At 40.0% G+C, this 16597-nt stretch overlaps 1 protein-coding gene across 5 annotated transcripts in view; it reads right to left on the bottom strand.

The window, feature by feature from the left end:
* Positions 1-1812: 1812 nt before the first annotated feature.
* Positions 1813-16597, bottom strand: part of CEP350 (centrosomal protein 350) — a 161656-nt gene continuing 146871 nt past the window's right edge. For all 5 annotated transcript variants that reach the window (XM_087438615.1, XM_087438610.1, XM_087438599.1 and 2 more), the window contains one exon: positions 1813-5669. In XM_087438615.1, the coding sequence (XP_087294741.1) occupies positions 5505-5669 (165 nt within the window). In that variant the 3' untranslated portion in view covers positions 1813-5504. The remainder of the gene's footprint in view (positions 5670-16597) is intronic.

Raw genomic sequence — 16597 nt, 5'->3', positions numbered from 1 at the left:
AGACTTTAATCAATTTCTCTGTTTTCATCCCTGTTAGGAAACGCTGTCATGCGCAGCTTCTCGCCTCCTGCATGGTCACAGAAGAATAAGCCTTGGGCCTGAACACTTCTTACCAAGAGATAAAGAGTCCTCACAGCCTGTGCTGGGTCATCAACTTGTGCGGGAATACCTGCCCTGCTTCAGACTCACCGTGTACTCCTTTGTTTCGCTTAAGTGCATGCGTCAGTCGCCCCGATCAGGCACGTCCCCAGCTTTCTGTATTTCAGACCCCACGGAGAGGGGTTGAGGTCCTTCCCCTGCAGCACAAAGTGGGGTGCGTGCAGTCACATCACCTCCTTCAGCTTCAGAGTGGACCCCCTGGCAACGGGGGATCGATGCGTTGCAAGCGGCTGGATCTTTTGCACTTGCTCTCCTCTCTTGCTGTAAGGAAACGCTGTGCCACTTGAGCCTGGGGTGCTCGTCTGTTCTCAGCAACCTTGTATCACACACTGGTCTTTCTGTGTGTGTGGCACTTATCTGCCTTTTAGCCTTGGCCACACAGCCTGGGCACCAAGTGAATGGTAAAACAATCCCCATGCCTCACACCTTTTTCTGTGGCAGTCACTGCCTCCAATTTCTGAGCTTTTCTGGGATTTTGTAGGGCATTGGCTTGTTTGTCCAGCACTAACTTCTGTAGGCACTCACCATTGTAGGTCTCACCAACGTGGGTTTCACCAGAGTTGGCTCTGCTGTGTCAATCGTCATCCTCCTATCTACCATTTTCATATATTTTGATTCAAGGATACAGGTATTTGCTCTATTTTCCAAGATTCAACCTGTCATTACTATCGTGTCCTTAGCACCAAACACAGTATCTGGCACATAGTGGGCATTCCGATATCTGTTTTATGAACCAAAGAATTTCTTAGAATCTGCTGCAATTTGCACATCTTTTTCTCAGGATTTCTTTAATGTTCATGGTTGTATAGGGGTTAAAGGTGTAGCAGGGATGGCCAGCAGGAGGCTACTAGAGGAGTGCAGGTGAGATGATGGTGATTACTTCTAATCTGTTGGACCAGAGATGATTCATTATCCTGAGCGCCATACATGTCTACCTTTGGAATTCTTTTATTCTCCTATATCTCTAGCTCCATTCTTCTCCAAGCTCATATTTCCAGAAATAAATGATAGCCTCCACACCTAGTCATCAGATAGTTACTCTTCTTTGTGGCCTGCTTAATTGTATGACTTTTCTGTATGTGTTATTTTGCAAGTGTGATCAGAATTCAAGTCATCTGGGAGAAAAGACATTTACCATGAATTACAGGGAAGAAGCCCATCAACAAAGAACACCAAGGTATAATTCATCAGGGAACTCTTCTCTGACCCACCCCCACCCTTGTTGCCTCCTTTTATTACATATTCTCAACCCTGTGTATGCTTCCTTTGCAGCACTTATTGCAATGTGTCATGCATTGTTTTTGAAATTATTTTTTGATGACTTGCATTAGACTTTAAGCTCCATGAGGTCAGGAACTATGTCTGTCCTCTTGGCTACACCCCCGCACTCAGCACAGTGCTCAGAACAAGAAGTTGTGCTCAACGACTGCTGAACCATCCAGTGATGAATGTCAAAACCCAGGCTGCTCAGATGTATGTGGTGAAGGCGTTTATGTACAGAGTAAATAGCTCCTACACACAGCTCTCCTTACTCTATCGCCCAGGCATAAGCGTTCTGCTACTGAGTAAGCGATCAGAAATAAGTGGATTTTACGGGAACTGGCTTTCCAAACTTGGCTCAAAAGGGGAAAAGAATAAACACCGGACATGAAATTAATTTATAAATCAGTTTATTTACAGATTTTATCTTTTCTTAAAGTACATTTCAGTTAACAAATCTATTTACACAGGTATACATGGGAATTCCTCCCAGTTATTTTACAGATCCTACTTACAAACCACACCCTAAGTCTGTGCGAAGTTGCACTGGATGTGACTATTGGCTGAAAACAGCCTGATGACCAGGCTATTTACACATACACAGTAAACGGGTTTGTTTTTTCATGTCTGCACAATACAGTACACACACGGAGGCTGGGCCTCCCAGAGAACGCTTTGCAACATGTTTACCGAGAAGGCTTTGCAAAGTCCGGAAGGAAAAGCTATTAAACATAGGTTAATTAAAATGACAGTACCTCCTTTACATCAATTTACATTTCTTTCTTCACATTTTATAATACAAAGATATTTTATTGAATTGCTGCACAACCAGTTTAAGATGATTTGTAAACATGTAAATTCCTACAATTTGCATTAAACATCATTGTAGTTTCTATCATTTGCTCTTTGAATTAATGTTTTATTCACTAGTATTCTTAAGGTAGTAAAAGAAGATGTAAGTTTGAACTTGCAGAAAAGTTGTGAGTCTCTAATGCTGTGCGAGTACACACTTTATTCAAGTATTGCAAAAAGCTAAGGCCACTTTTTTCAAGACAAGAAAGTGAACAAAATTGTTTTTATCAATAGGCCACAACACTCTATGAGCAATGAAATCTCTTTTGAAAGATAATTTCTCAGAGACCTGTAGTCACAGAAGGAATTTTCTTTTCTTTTAGGTAAAAGAAAAATTACCTTCCTAATTAACTACCATTGAGCTCTTCCCACTTTTCCCTAGAGTAAAAATTCCTGTTTAGACCTGAAGAGGGAATCTATACCCTGTACTTATTTAACCCAGAGTTAAGGACTCTGGATAGCACAAATTATTTTGGACTCAGATATAAATCTGATGCCTATATGTTGGTTTACTACTAAATTCGGATAGTGCTATTCTAAAAGATATTACTGCTGATGCAAAGATCTTTTTCTTAGAGGAATTATGAAGAACAACTGAAAGAGGATGGGGGTATGGGGAGAAGGAACAAAGATTAGAACGAGGGAATATTTAGATTCTTGGTTAAGAGGCAGAGCTTGATTAAAAGATCACAATATGGAACGAGTGGCTGTGTATCCATATTTATCATTCCTAATCCTAATAATAAACCCCTTTTCAATTATATCCAAATAGTTAAAATAATAAAAATCTGCTAATTATAGATTCCTTTGTTTTCTGCTACCAAACTATGGATAATCATTTCTAGCAAGGAGTAAGACTGATCTATTCCTGCCTCTCATCTGGAACCCAGGATTCTCAAGACAGTACAGACAGCTGGAGAATGTCAGGACGGCTACTGCCACAGTCCCGGCAGCATTCTTTCCAGGGAAGTCTAAGTCCAGACTGCTGATTCCATGGATTTATATCATTGTTTTCCTTTTCTGGAATCATAATATCACAAAGAGTAAAGATAAACTTTCTTATTAAAAATTGATTTAGGTCCAAATAATGAGGATGTAGAAAAACAACCTATATTCCTATTATATTATTTTCATATTCATTTATAAAAAATTTACAGCAGCTGTAAAGTTTCAGTATCATAAGGACAACGTAATCCTACAAACAGCCAAAGGATGCAGACCAGATGTTTTACTGTCTTCCAGATAACACAAACTGAAAAGCCTTTGCTTTTCCTTGGCCACATGAAAATACTCTCTCCACACTACTGGTTAAGAATCCCAAGAAACCCTAGCTTCTCTTAGTCCATTTGCTCATTATGGCTACAAGACTAGAGCTCAACACCAAAAGCCCAGAAGAAATGCTGGCAACACACCAATGTGAGCATTTCCCGAGACCCAATCACAACATTTCAGTGCTTTCCTTATTTGTCAAGAGCTATCATACCAGTCATTGTGCAAAATGCAAATATTCCAATGATTATTTCAGTAAGTTTTTCATAATGACAAGATGAAACCAAAGAGAAATGGAAGTGTGCATAGTGAAACATTTGAGACGCAAAGGCAAGTTTGGAAGGAAGATGCAGAAATGAACGAACGTGCACACTTAAAGATTATACCATCTTTGGGGTTTTTCTAACACATTTTGAAGCTATAACATTCCAGGATATTTGTATATGTGAATCCAGTGGATGTCTATATCATGCTTCTAATCAGGACCTTCAATATTAAGGCATTTACATTCACGCCTAAGATTATCCACATTCTTCTAGATTACTTGAAGGATAGGACTGATTAAGAGAAACCAGTCGAGAAGGCAGGTACTGAGGTCCCAGGAGAGCATCACGTATGCTCTAATGTAGCAGCTGGAGTCTATATTTTTTCAGATACAGGTAATAGTTGTGAGAAGCAATGCTGCAAGAGAGGCAGAATTGAATTTTACAGCGTCTTTAAATCATTTTATCCCATTCCTGCTACTGCAGGTGATCCTGGAAAAGCTCATCTTCTTTTCACTGAATTAAACTGCCTTCTTCGATATGTATATGGGTTTGTTAAAACCATAGGTTTCCTGTGCAAAGACTATGAACCATAGAAGCTTCAAGACGGAAGTTTAACTATTACAAGACAAATCTTTCACTTCTGAATAGGGACACACATTTTCAACTGTATAATTTATCTTAAAATAAATTAAAAAGTTCCATAGCGGAAAACAAGCACACAAATAATAGACAATATCTTTGTGTCTTTGGTGCACACACTCATTTCCTAAATCATTCAAGTAACAGCGTCTCTGACTTCTTGGGGAGAGATGGGGGTTGAAAGTTTGAAGGCCAAAAGGAATTATTTCTACTTTTGCCATGCCTGGATGCCTGAGATGGTCCTGAGGATCTGTGATTCTGGGAGCCGCTGGTACAGGTTCATAAGGAGTAAGAAAAGTGCAGGGGTAGACAAGGGGTAGAAGAGCCAGCCCTGCATCAGTCCTTTGAGCCCAGTCTTCAGTGGGGCATTTCTTTGTTTTCATGCCCATATAGAGAAAACTAAAAATAATGCAAAGGTTTAAATTTCTTTAGATGGTGCTCAGAAAGCAAGGCTACCACTGATTTCTGTTAACTTGACAGTCCACTTCGTGCTGCTCAGCTGCAATAATGGAAGAAAATGGTCTTCAAAAAGAAATAAACTCCAGAATGTGAAATAGGCACACATTATTAAACTTGCCTATTTAGAAGTGGTTAAGGGTTTAATACTGTTTAGAGACTATAATGTCCATTTATGACTTTCATGGTGTAGACCAGGATACATTTCAACGAAGATATGACGCATTTACCTATATACCTCTCCTGCCTGACTTCACACTCAAGGAAGTGATACCCTAGTCTAAGCTAAGAGGTAAGTCTGGTGTTTTCAGCCCTCATCTGAGACCCAGTAGGTGCTAATAAGAGGTGTAGGATTATACTGTGTGTCAACAACAGGAGTGCAACCCTGCCCACCGAAAACAACCAATTAATCCAGTGGACAGTCTCTAAAGGCAAAGGCTGTAATACCAGATATACCGCACTGTCCCGTGAACTCCAAACCAGTAGTCTTGGAGGTACAAGGTCCGGAGGCACTCTTGCTATGATGGAGATGGGGTGTTTATCAGGAGGCAGAAAGGCCCAGGACTCATATTAGCACTCAGTGTTCGATTTATTTGCAAGATGTCACACAAGTAGCATTCTCCCCTGTTTTTCACTGATCTGATTCAGAACATCAATAGTATCTCTGATCAAGCTCTCAAAGATCCCATCAGCTAGCTGCATCTTCACACACAACTCATCCTCATCATAGTTCACCCACTGTGCCTCCTCTTCATGGAGCTCCTGTACCTAGAAATTAGAAAACAAAAAGGTTAGAAAATCACTGTCATAAAAAAGCTAGGAAATTAATTATATTTGCTGACTTCGTAGTCCTATCCATGGGAATACAGCCCAAAAAATAAGCCAGAGAAAAAAGGCAATTTATATAATGATATCAATACCTCTTTTAAAGTTGCAAAAATTTTTTAAAAGCTCAACTGTCAAATAAAAGTGGCTTCAGAACTGTCAAAGTGGCTTCGAATCTGTCAAAATGGGATATGACAATATTCCAGTATTTTATAGATATTAAGGATTACAAGTATGTTTTCTATGTCAACATAAGAGAATATGTATAGGAATTTAAGGGGGAGAGAAGAACGCAAATAATTAAATATATGATTTACAATTATAAAGTGCATATATCCAAAGACAATATTATATATGATTCTGGAGTATTATAAATAAATGAATAAAATGTAATATTCATTACAGTATTTTTTAAATGTACTATTACTTAAGTTTATTTTTAAAAAATCACTGTTAGGGCCGGCCCCGTGGCTTAGCGGTTAAGTGCGTGCGCTCTGCTACTGGTGGCCTGGGTTCGGATCCCGGGTGTGCACCGATGCACCACTTCTCCGGCCATGCTGAGGCCGCGTCCCACATACAGCAACTAGAAGGATGTGCAGCTATGACATACAACTATCTACTGGGGCTTTGGGGGGAAAAACAATAAATAAATAAATTATATAAAAAAAAAAATCACTGTTATACAATACTTGCTCTTTTTGCATTTTAGGATTTGGGATTCCTAAGGTAAACCAAAATTAATCCAATTAGAACCAAGATTTTTTGCCTGTTTACAATAAATTTTTAAAAAACCACTTATAAAAGAAACATGTTAGACTTACTATACATAATGATATTGTGAGAGGGATGGAAGCCAGGTGGAGAAAGCAGATTGTAAACTCTGATCTAGTCACAAATTCAGCAAAGTTAATTGCAGTGACGGGCATCTCAGAAGTCTAACTTGGCAAAAAAGCCATGTGACAACAAGTTCCTGACTTGCTCTGATCACAGTTTCACCTTGAAAAAGGCAGAGGAAGTGAAGAGGGGAACTTGTACTTTGGTTCCTGTTATGAGGAAATGAGAAGAGTATTGGGAGAAAGAGACCACATCACCCTGAGTTTGAGAGAGCGAGAGAGGGAAGAACAGCATTGCCCAACATAGACCCCTGGCTGGGGTTGACAAATATATGACAAGGTGGCTGCCACATTCTTTCTCTTTGAGGAGGGTTGTTTGAAGGATATGAAAAATATTCATTCCTTCATTCCCTAACTTACGCTTCATGAACAGATACACCCCCAGAAAGGGTTCTATGGTCAAATAAGGTTTAGAAAACTCCCTCTGGGAGTTTCACATTGTACATTAAAGAGATGTCCATCAGTAAAGAAACTTGTTTAAATCAGAGCTTCTTATATTTATTTGATCAAAGAATCATTTTGTGTAGATGTATAAAAAATATTATTAACCTACCAAGGAAATGGTGTTCCTTTCTTATGAAGGATGCTATAAACAACAGCCTAAAGCAATACTTCTCAAACTGGTGCTGGGGGAGATCCATGTTCTGGGAAAGCTATAGGTGAGTCCCACAAAAGATTTCATATCTCCCATGAATTTATTTGTTCAAAGTTGCACAGCTTTCCTTTTTACAAGTTCTCTCAGCCTTTAGTATTAAATCTGTTCTTTGATCAATTTCCTCTCCAATAATAAAATTAGTAAGCACTGTCTAACAGTGCCCTTACAGTAGAAATATATGCTCAGACATTATCCATTAAATCTCTCACTGTATCCTCGATGAGCCCCCACAGTACCCTTGTCAGTATTAGCAAAAGCTCTGTTCCTCCTTAAGAACAGGAACTATTTCCCTCTCAGCCGGTGAGAACTAACACCATGTTTTTGGTTTTGCTTTGGCCATCAGAAAGCACAAGGCCCAACTTGGAACTTCAACTATGGCAACTGAGGGATCTCAGCCTGCAAATCTCATTCGATTTTTTTCTTCTGGTTTTTAGAATCTATTCTAATCTATTTCACATTTCCCCTGCTCTTGCTGCTAAAGATGTATGTATGTAGATTAATATATATTATATATAAATTAATTACATTAAAAAGTAAGTCTAACAATAACTTCATTTTCTTCTTTTTTTCTGGCAGGGTACTAGGCTGGTAAAAAAGAGAAATGTGGTAAATAGATTGTGGGCAGATTTCAGTACACGTATGTCAGAGTCTTTCTCCATATCCTTGTGAACCAGATGGGGAAACAGAAACAGGTCAATTAGGTGGATTTGTACTTTTTTGATTAAAGGACAAGACAACTAACAATCTGGAAGGAAGTTTCTGCCTGGAAGACTTAGGAGCTTTTTCCTCTGTGTTCTCAATCTATCTTGTTCATATTCCACTGCAGTAATTACCCTGTGTAACTGTATTCTGTGTATCTATTCTCCCACTTGGCTGTGAGCTCCTCAAAATTTTTTTATTTATTTATAATTTCCCAGTGATCAGGACAGTGCAAATAGAAGGTATTAAACAAATATCTGGCATATGGCTTTTTTAGTGACTGATACAAGGCTGTCTTTGGCTCCGTCCAGTTCATCATCTTTAGCAGTGACCTAGGATGAAGGCAGGTACATCAGTTTTAGAGGTAACATGAAGTTGGGAAATATAATAACTATGTTGGAAGAAAACGCAAAAATGTGTTGGTAGCTTGGAATGATGGGCCAAATTTAACAAGACGAAGGAATTAAATAAAGTCCTATACTTGGGCCCAAAAAATAACTACAAATGCACAGGTTGAGATTTTGGTCTTGGGGTTTTCCTAAGCTTTTGTGAGTCTTGTGAGAATGATATAGCTACAACTAAACAGAACAAATGTGATTATAAACTGCATTAATCAAGGTATAGTATCTAGAAAAAGGGAGATTATATGACTGTACTAATCAAACAATACACAAAATATTATATGGTCAATTCTGAGCACTGTCTTTAAAGAGGGACACTGACAACGAGCTAAAGCTGATGATGCTGAAGGGACTCAAAACCCCAACAGACAACAGGAGAGAATACCAACGCTTGCTAGGTAGAAAAAGACTCGGGTGAAACATGATAGCTGCTTCAAAGGCATGTAGAAGAATTAAAATTGTTATGTAAAGCCCCAAAGCTGTCAAAGCAAATTATAATTAATTACATGAAAACCAATTTAGGCTCAACATGAGAAAGAACTTAATCAACAGTAAGTAAAAACTCAGGAGCTATCGAGTACCTTATCAGATCTTATGTTGTAAAGGACATTCGATCATTAGCTAGGGGGTTTCACTACAGGATTTGTCATTTTAAGTGCAATTCTACCTATAATAGGGAGATTTGCCAAGGCTACTGTATATAAAGGATATACAAAAGTTCATCTAATTACTTGTTACTCATGCCACATTACACTCTGAGAAGGCATTGCTAAAAATAGCTCATCATATTCTTAGTTAACCTAAGATGTAAACTCATCAATGTCTTTGTGAAGTGGTAAAGGGACAGTGAATGAGAACAAGAGCTGAAAGAAAGATTTCTTTTTTGGCTAACAAAGGCCTTTATGTCTAAAAAACATTCTTCATATTTCACTCACCTCGAATAATGCCTACTGACACATGTATAGTTAGACTGATTAGGGACCTTCCTAGTTCAAGCAACAACAGCTAAATTATCCATTTTCTTAATCTGGAAGAAGCAATGGTTTACTATGAAATGTTTAATATAATAGTTTATCATGTTACAAGTATACTAAAAGGGAAAGTAATATTCAGTTTGAGGCCAATCTCTCCACTTGTGTGGGTTCCACCCCTGTCTATTCAGGGATGTTGCTCCAGCAGTTCTCTGTCCTCCACATCATCACATTTCTCTATCGAATTTTTCTTATCAGTATATTTCTTTCAAGCTAAAAGAACCCTCTCGTCACCATTTCCCCCTCCATTTTTCCCTTTACACAAAAACTTCTTTGAAGTGTCCATTTTTGCTCTCCCTACTCTGTTTCTCATTCTCTTGAAACCTACTCAAATCAAGCTTTTACCTCATCCATGCCACCAACAGTACTTGTAATAATATTAAGATCAATAAAGACCTCCACACCGGTAAATCTGATGGTAAACTCTCAGTTCTTATCTTACTTGATCAAGTAGCAGCATCTGACACAGTTGATGCCTCCCATGCCTCTCTTCTCCTTGAAACACTTTCCCCTGGCTTCCAGGATCCACACTCTCCTGGCTTTCTTCTACCTCATTGGCTCCTCCTTCTTAGTGTCCTGTATTGGTTTCTCCTCACCTTCTTAACCCTTGAAACACTGGAGTGTGGCAGGAATCAATCCTTGGACCACCTCTCTATTCATCTACACTCTCTTTCTCTCATGGCGTTGACTACCATCTATATGTTCAGCCCTCCCAAATTCATAATTCATAATCCAGCCTAGGTCTCTTGCCTGAACTCCAGACTCATATACCCAATCACCTATTCAGTATCTCCATTTGGATGTTTATTAGACATCTCAAATTTAACATGTTCAAAACAGAACTCGTGATATTCCTTCCAAACCTGCTTCTCTCAGTCTTCCTCAAATCAGTAAATGGCAAGTCCATTCTTCCAGTTGCTCAGGCCAACCCAACAGAGTTAATACCTCGCTTTCTCTTACACTCCACAGTCAATTTATCAGCAATTCTGTTGTTCTACTTTTTTTTTTTTTATGAGAAGATTAGCCCTGAGCTAACATCTACTGCCAATCCTCCTCTCTTTGCTGAGGAAGATTGGCCCTGGGCTAACATCCGTGCCCATCTTCCTCTACTTTATAGAGGATGCCTGCCACAGCATGGCCTGATAAGCAGTGCATAGGTCTGCACCTGGGATCTAAACCTGTGAACCCTAGGCCGCCGAAACGGAGCGCACGGACTTAATCACCACTGGGCCAGCCCCTCTGTTGTTCTATTTTGAAAATATATCTAGAACATGATCACTTCTCACCACCTCCAATACAGCCAAACTGGTCGTAGCCACTATCATCACTTGCCTGGATTATTACAATATGCTGATCTCCTTGCTCCCACCTTTGCTACCCTTCCTTCAGTCTATTCTCAACACAGCAGCCAGAGTGATCCTGGTAAAATGTAAGTCAGATCACATAAGTCTGCTGCTCAAACCTTGAATGTCTGCCCAAATTATTCAGAGTAAAAGCTAAAGTCCTTACAAGGGCCTATCAGACCCTACATGAACTGGCCTTCTACAAACACAAACACATACACCAATACTCCTAGGACATAATCTCCTACTACTCTTCTGCACCCCTCACTCTGCTCCATACACAGTGACCTTCCTCCAAAATGCAAGGCCCAATGTAGCTTTTCCAGAGGATGTTCTTCCCCTGGATGAGTGATTGGCTCACTTCCTCGTTTTCGTCAGTCCTTTATATAAATGCCATCTTCTTAGGGAGGCCTTCCCTAGCCATCCTATCTAAAATTATAATCCCCCAATATTCCCTCATTCCCTCTATATATTTATTTTTCTTGTTTATCTGTTTCCCTCACTAGAATGAAAGCACCTTGCGTTTTGTGCACGAATGTATTCCCAGGGTCTAGAGTACTACCTAGCACATAGCAGGCACATAAGAAATAATTGTTGATTGATTGGATGAATTTAAATTGGCCATAAGTGGTCCTCGGCACTCAGTGGATCCTTTTCAATAATGCTTTAACAGGGAAATATCTGAATAGTTTTCTCTATTTCTTTCTTACTATTGTTATGAAGCACGGTATTTATACATACATACATCAGAGTCCCTTTTCCAATTGGACATTTTTCACATGATTTAATTCTGTGTTAATAATAATCTTGATTGGAATTGGTCAGAAAATTGTATTGAAAAACTCGACAATATGGCTGACATACAGAAAGATGGAGTCACAACATTCTGGGAGTTAAATCTACTAGTAGTGTTACAATCTTTAGGCAGAGGTGACAGTTTCTGCTTGTTCTTAGTCAAAGTGCTTTTATCCTCAAGAAGGCTAAATCAGGCATAGGTGGCTGATTAAAAACACTATAGCTGAAATGGCTTTAAGTGCATATATATTTTTAATAAAAAGATGGAATTTTTACTTTCACACTTCAAAAAAACAAAAATCTTCATAGTTATATATCTTATAGCACCAAGTCAAATTTCTGACCCAAGTTCTAATCTACACAAATTGGACTCTGGCTGTTTGCAGACAGAAAGAGCAAGGATCAAATGAGAAAACTACTGTAAATCAATGAAAACGATTATATTAATAATATCTAACATTTTTGAGACCTTCCTATATGCCACTTAACACACATAGTATTTCATTTAGTCATAACAACAACTCTATGAGGCTGTCACTTTATAGACAGGGAGACTGAGACATAGAGCGGTAACGTATCCAAAGTCACACAGTTAGTTAAGTGGTAGAGACAAGACTGGAACCTTAGAAGTAGTCTCATTTCCACAGATCTTGCTCCTAACTGCTATGCCATATTTTCTCATTTAGTGCCACGAGAGCATTCTGGGGTTCATTACATCCAAAAATATTAAATGAGGCTCAGAAAATTACAGGGCCCTTTAAAACTAGAAATCCTAAGCAAAATTACCAATAGTCAAAACTCTAGAAAAACAACCAAGCCCATCAATTTTATAAGAAAAGATGGCTTCACTTTATCTTCAGTATTGGGCTCACCAAAATATTAACCACTGTCTTTTCCTGTTCTTTTAAATTACAATATCCAAACACAACTTACAAATAAAATTTGAAAAACTCTTGGAGTATATTAAAAAAATGAACTGTATAAGAAGAGTAGCTGGCAACACTCAGTTCTATCTAGCAAAAATGGTAGAGTAAGATAATGCAAAAAAGTTCTCATATAAATATATAGATATATTGGATAAAATATAATAACTATTCTTGAGAGAGAAGGGAAATCTGAAGTGCCAGAACAAATAGGGATTTAAAAGATTGGCAAGTGCTGTAACTACTTAGGGGAGAAATTAAGGCCATGAAAGAATTAAATAAGGCCAAAAACATGTTTAAAGAAGTGCCATAGGGAACTGGAAGAACTGGGGAGAGGCAATATTCTAAGAGAAAATAGCTGAGAATTTTCCAGAATCAAGCAAAGATATGAATCTATAGATTCAATAAACACAGTGAGTCCAGAGCAGGAAAAACAAAAATAAATCTACATCTAGACACACCCAGAGAAACTGCAGAACACACACACACACAATCTTAAATAGAAACCAAAAAGAAAAGACTGATTCCTCATAAAGGACTGTCAGCAGATTTCTCAAGACCAACAACAGAGGGCAGATAAAATGACATCATATCTTCAAATTGCTGAAGTGAAAGAACTATCAGCCTAGAATTCAATACTCAGGTAAACTAGATCCCGGGAGTCAAGATGGCGGCGTAGGCAGACTCTGAACTCACCTCCTCCCGTAGACACAGCCAATTTACAACTACTCGTGGAAAAATTACCCCCGAGACAGAACTGAAAACTGGATGAGAGGAACTCCTGCAACAACGGACAATCCTAACTGGGGTAGAAGAGGCAGAGACTCCCTTCCGGAGAGGAAAAACGCCGCCGTCACAAGCCGCCAGCTTCATGGCCGCCGGGAGCAGCGCACAGGTACGCAGCCTCCCTGGAGGCGCGGGGCCCTGAGCCGGGGAGCGCCCCCGCTGTGGGCATTTTGTGGACCCAGCACAATCGACACCAGTGGCATAATATCTGACTGTGCCTGCTACTAAAGCATTGGGTAGCACCCCCAGAAAACCCGGTTCACAAAGAAACTAAAACTGGCTCTTAAAGGGCCCGCGCACAAACTCACCCGTTCCAGAAAGCATCCTAAAATCACCAGAAAGAAAGGTGCACAGTGCTTCGGTGACAAGAGACTCACCTAATAGGCCCTGAGTGCATCTCGGTGAGGGGTGAGACCTCTCCAGGGACTGGGACATTGGCGGCGGCCATTGTTGTGGCCTGGTGTGAGCGTGCTGACACAGACGCCATTGGAGTTTTCCCTGAGACCTGCTAGCCCAGGGTCTGCTCCACCCGCTAGAGCACCGATTTAATCCAGCTCAGCCAGGGCAGGCAGCCCACCCTAGAGACTGGCCCCACCCAACAACAAGCCCTCAGGCAACGTGTGGGCCTGCATAGATTGGTGACTGGATTCTCTGCAGCCTGGCAACTGAGCTGACTTGAGCGGGGCAGGGTGTGCACAAGGAGCAGGTGGAGAGTGTGGGGTGGTGGCGGAGTGTGTGGGGCTCCCACCGTGGAGAGACCGGGTCCGCTTGGGGAGGTCGGGGCACTCACACAGAGCAGGACTGTGTTGACTGTGTGGACCTGTGGGCAACAGGGCTTGTCAGCTGCAGAAGACTTGTGCTTCTCAAAGACCCACATAGGAGGTTTGCCACACCTTCCAAAGCCTGAAACAATTGGGTGCTCCAGTGCCTGAGGCCAGCCCCACCCAGCTGCAATCCTCAGAGAGCTGACAAGAGACCTAATAGGCTAGAGGTTTACAGCAATTCTAAGGCCCTGAGACTAACAACCTGCCACACTGGGGGCCTACTCACTTAAAAGAAATACTGCAACACAAATGTGGTATTAGAACTTACAGCCAACTGTGCTGGGGCTCCCCACACCTGATAAAGAGACTGAAGGGCCCACAACAACTACAAGCAGCTGAGCATTACAACAGCTGGCCAGGAGCATAACTCAGCCTCCCTGGGCGCCTATAGGGAGAGCTAACAGGCCACAATAGAAGGACACACGTAGCCCACATAGGGGCCACCCCTGGAACATTGAGAACTGAGGGAAGCACACTGGAAACCTCCTAAGGCATCACTTACATAAGGTCACCTATCCAAGAGCAGGAGACGAAGCTGACCTACCTAATATGTAGACACAAGCACAGGGAAAGAGGCAAAATGAGGAGGCAAAAGAATACATTCCAAGTAAGGGAACAGGACAAAACCCCAGAAAAGGAACTAAGTGAAACAGAAATGAGCAACCTACCTGACAGAGAGTTCAAACTAAGAGTGTTAAGGATGCTCACTGATCTGGGGAGAAGAATAGATGAACTCGGTGAGAATGTCAACAAAGAAATGGAAGATATAAAAAAGAACCAATCAGAAATGAAGAATACAATACTGGAAATGAAAAACTCATTAGAGGGACTCAAAAGCAGAGTAGAGGATACAGAAGAACGGATCAGTGAGCTGGAAGAAAGATTAGAAGAAATTACCCAAGGTGAACAGGTAAAAGAGAAAAGAATTAAAAAGAGTGAGGACAGTCTAAGGGACCTCTGGGACAACATCAAGCGCACTAACATCCGTGTTATAGGTGTCCCAGAAGGAGAAGAGCGAGACAAGGGGGCAGAGAATCTATTTCAAGAAATAATAGATGAAAACTTCCCTAACCTAAGGAAGGAAACAGACATCCAGGTACAGGAGGCACAGAGAGCCCCAAACAAGATAAACCCAAAGAGGCCCTCACCAAGACACATCATAATCAAAATGTCCAGAATTAAAGATAAAGAGAGAATCCTAAAAGCCGCAAGAGAATGTCAAGTTACATACAAAGGAAACCCCATAAGGCTATCAGCTGACTTCTCAGCAGAAACCTTACAGGCTAGAAGAGAATGGCACGATATATTTAAAGTGCTAAAAGGAAAAAACTTACAGCCAAGAATACTCTACCCAGCAAGGTTATCGTTCAAAATGGAAGGAGAGATCAAAATTTTCCCAGATAAGCAAAAATTAAAGGAGTTTGTCACCAAGAAACCAGTGCTACAAGAAACGTTAAAGGGACTGATTTAAGGGGAAAAGAGAAGACCACAAATAGGAAAAATTATCTATTTCCACGATTAGAATGTAATGGATACAAATGCACAAAAAAGAGGTTAGATATGATATCAAAAACATAAAAGGAGGGAGGAGGGGAGTTAAAGAGTACAGCTTTCAGACAGAGGTCAAACTAAAGTGACCATCAATTCTGTATAGAAGAAGTAAGGAACAGAGAAGGACTACTAAAACACTGAGGGAAAAAAAAAAAAAAGTTAAAAAATGGCAGTAAGTACATACTTATCAATAGCTACTTTAAACGTCAATGGACTAAATGCCCCAATTAAAAGGCATAGGGTGGCTGATTGGATAAAAAAACAAGACTCATATATATGCTGCATACAAGAGACACACTTCAGACCTAAAGACACTCACAAACTGAAAGTGAAGGGATGGAAAAAGATACTCCACGCAAATGGCAATGAAAAGAAAGCTGGGGTAGCAGTACTCATATCAGACAAAATAGACTTTAAAACAAAAACTGTAAAAAGAGACAAAGAAGGGCATTACATAATGATCAAGGGAACAATCCAACAAGAGGATATAACACTTGTAAATATCTACGCACCCAATGTAGGTGCACCTAAATATATAAAGCAATTATTAACAGACATAAAAACAGAAATAGACAGTAACACAATAATAGTAGGGGACTTTAACACTCCACTTACACCAATGGATAGATCATCCAAACAGAAGATCAATAAAGAAACATTGGCCTTAAACGACACCTTAGAACAGATGGACCTAGTAGATATATACAGAGCATTCCATCCAAAAACCGAAGAATACACGTTCTTTTCAAATGCACATGGAACATTCTCCAGGATTGATCACATATTAGGCCACAAAACAAGTCTCCATAAATTTAAGAAGACTGAAATAATACCAAGCATCTTCTCTGACCACAACGGTATGAAACTAGAAATCAACTATAGGAAGAAAATCAGAAAAGCCACAAATACATGGAGATTAAACAAAATGCTACTGAACAACGACTGGGTTAACGAAGAAATCAAAGAAGAA

The sequence above is a fragment of the Ceratotherium simum genome, chromosome 2 (assembly GCF_057802395.1).
Source record: "Ceratotherium simum simum isolate JZ-2026a chromosome 2, ASM5780239v1, whole genome shotgun sequence".
NCBI classification, from domain to species: Eukaryota; Metazoa; Chordata; class Mammalia; order Perissodactyla; family Rhinocerotidae; genus Ceratotherium; species Ceratotherium simum.
The sequence above is the reverse complement of the archived record's forward strand: the minus strand, read 5'-3'. Positions and strand labels throughout refer to the sequence as shown.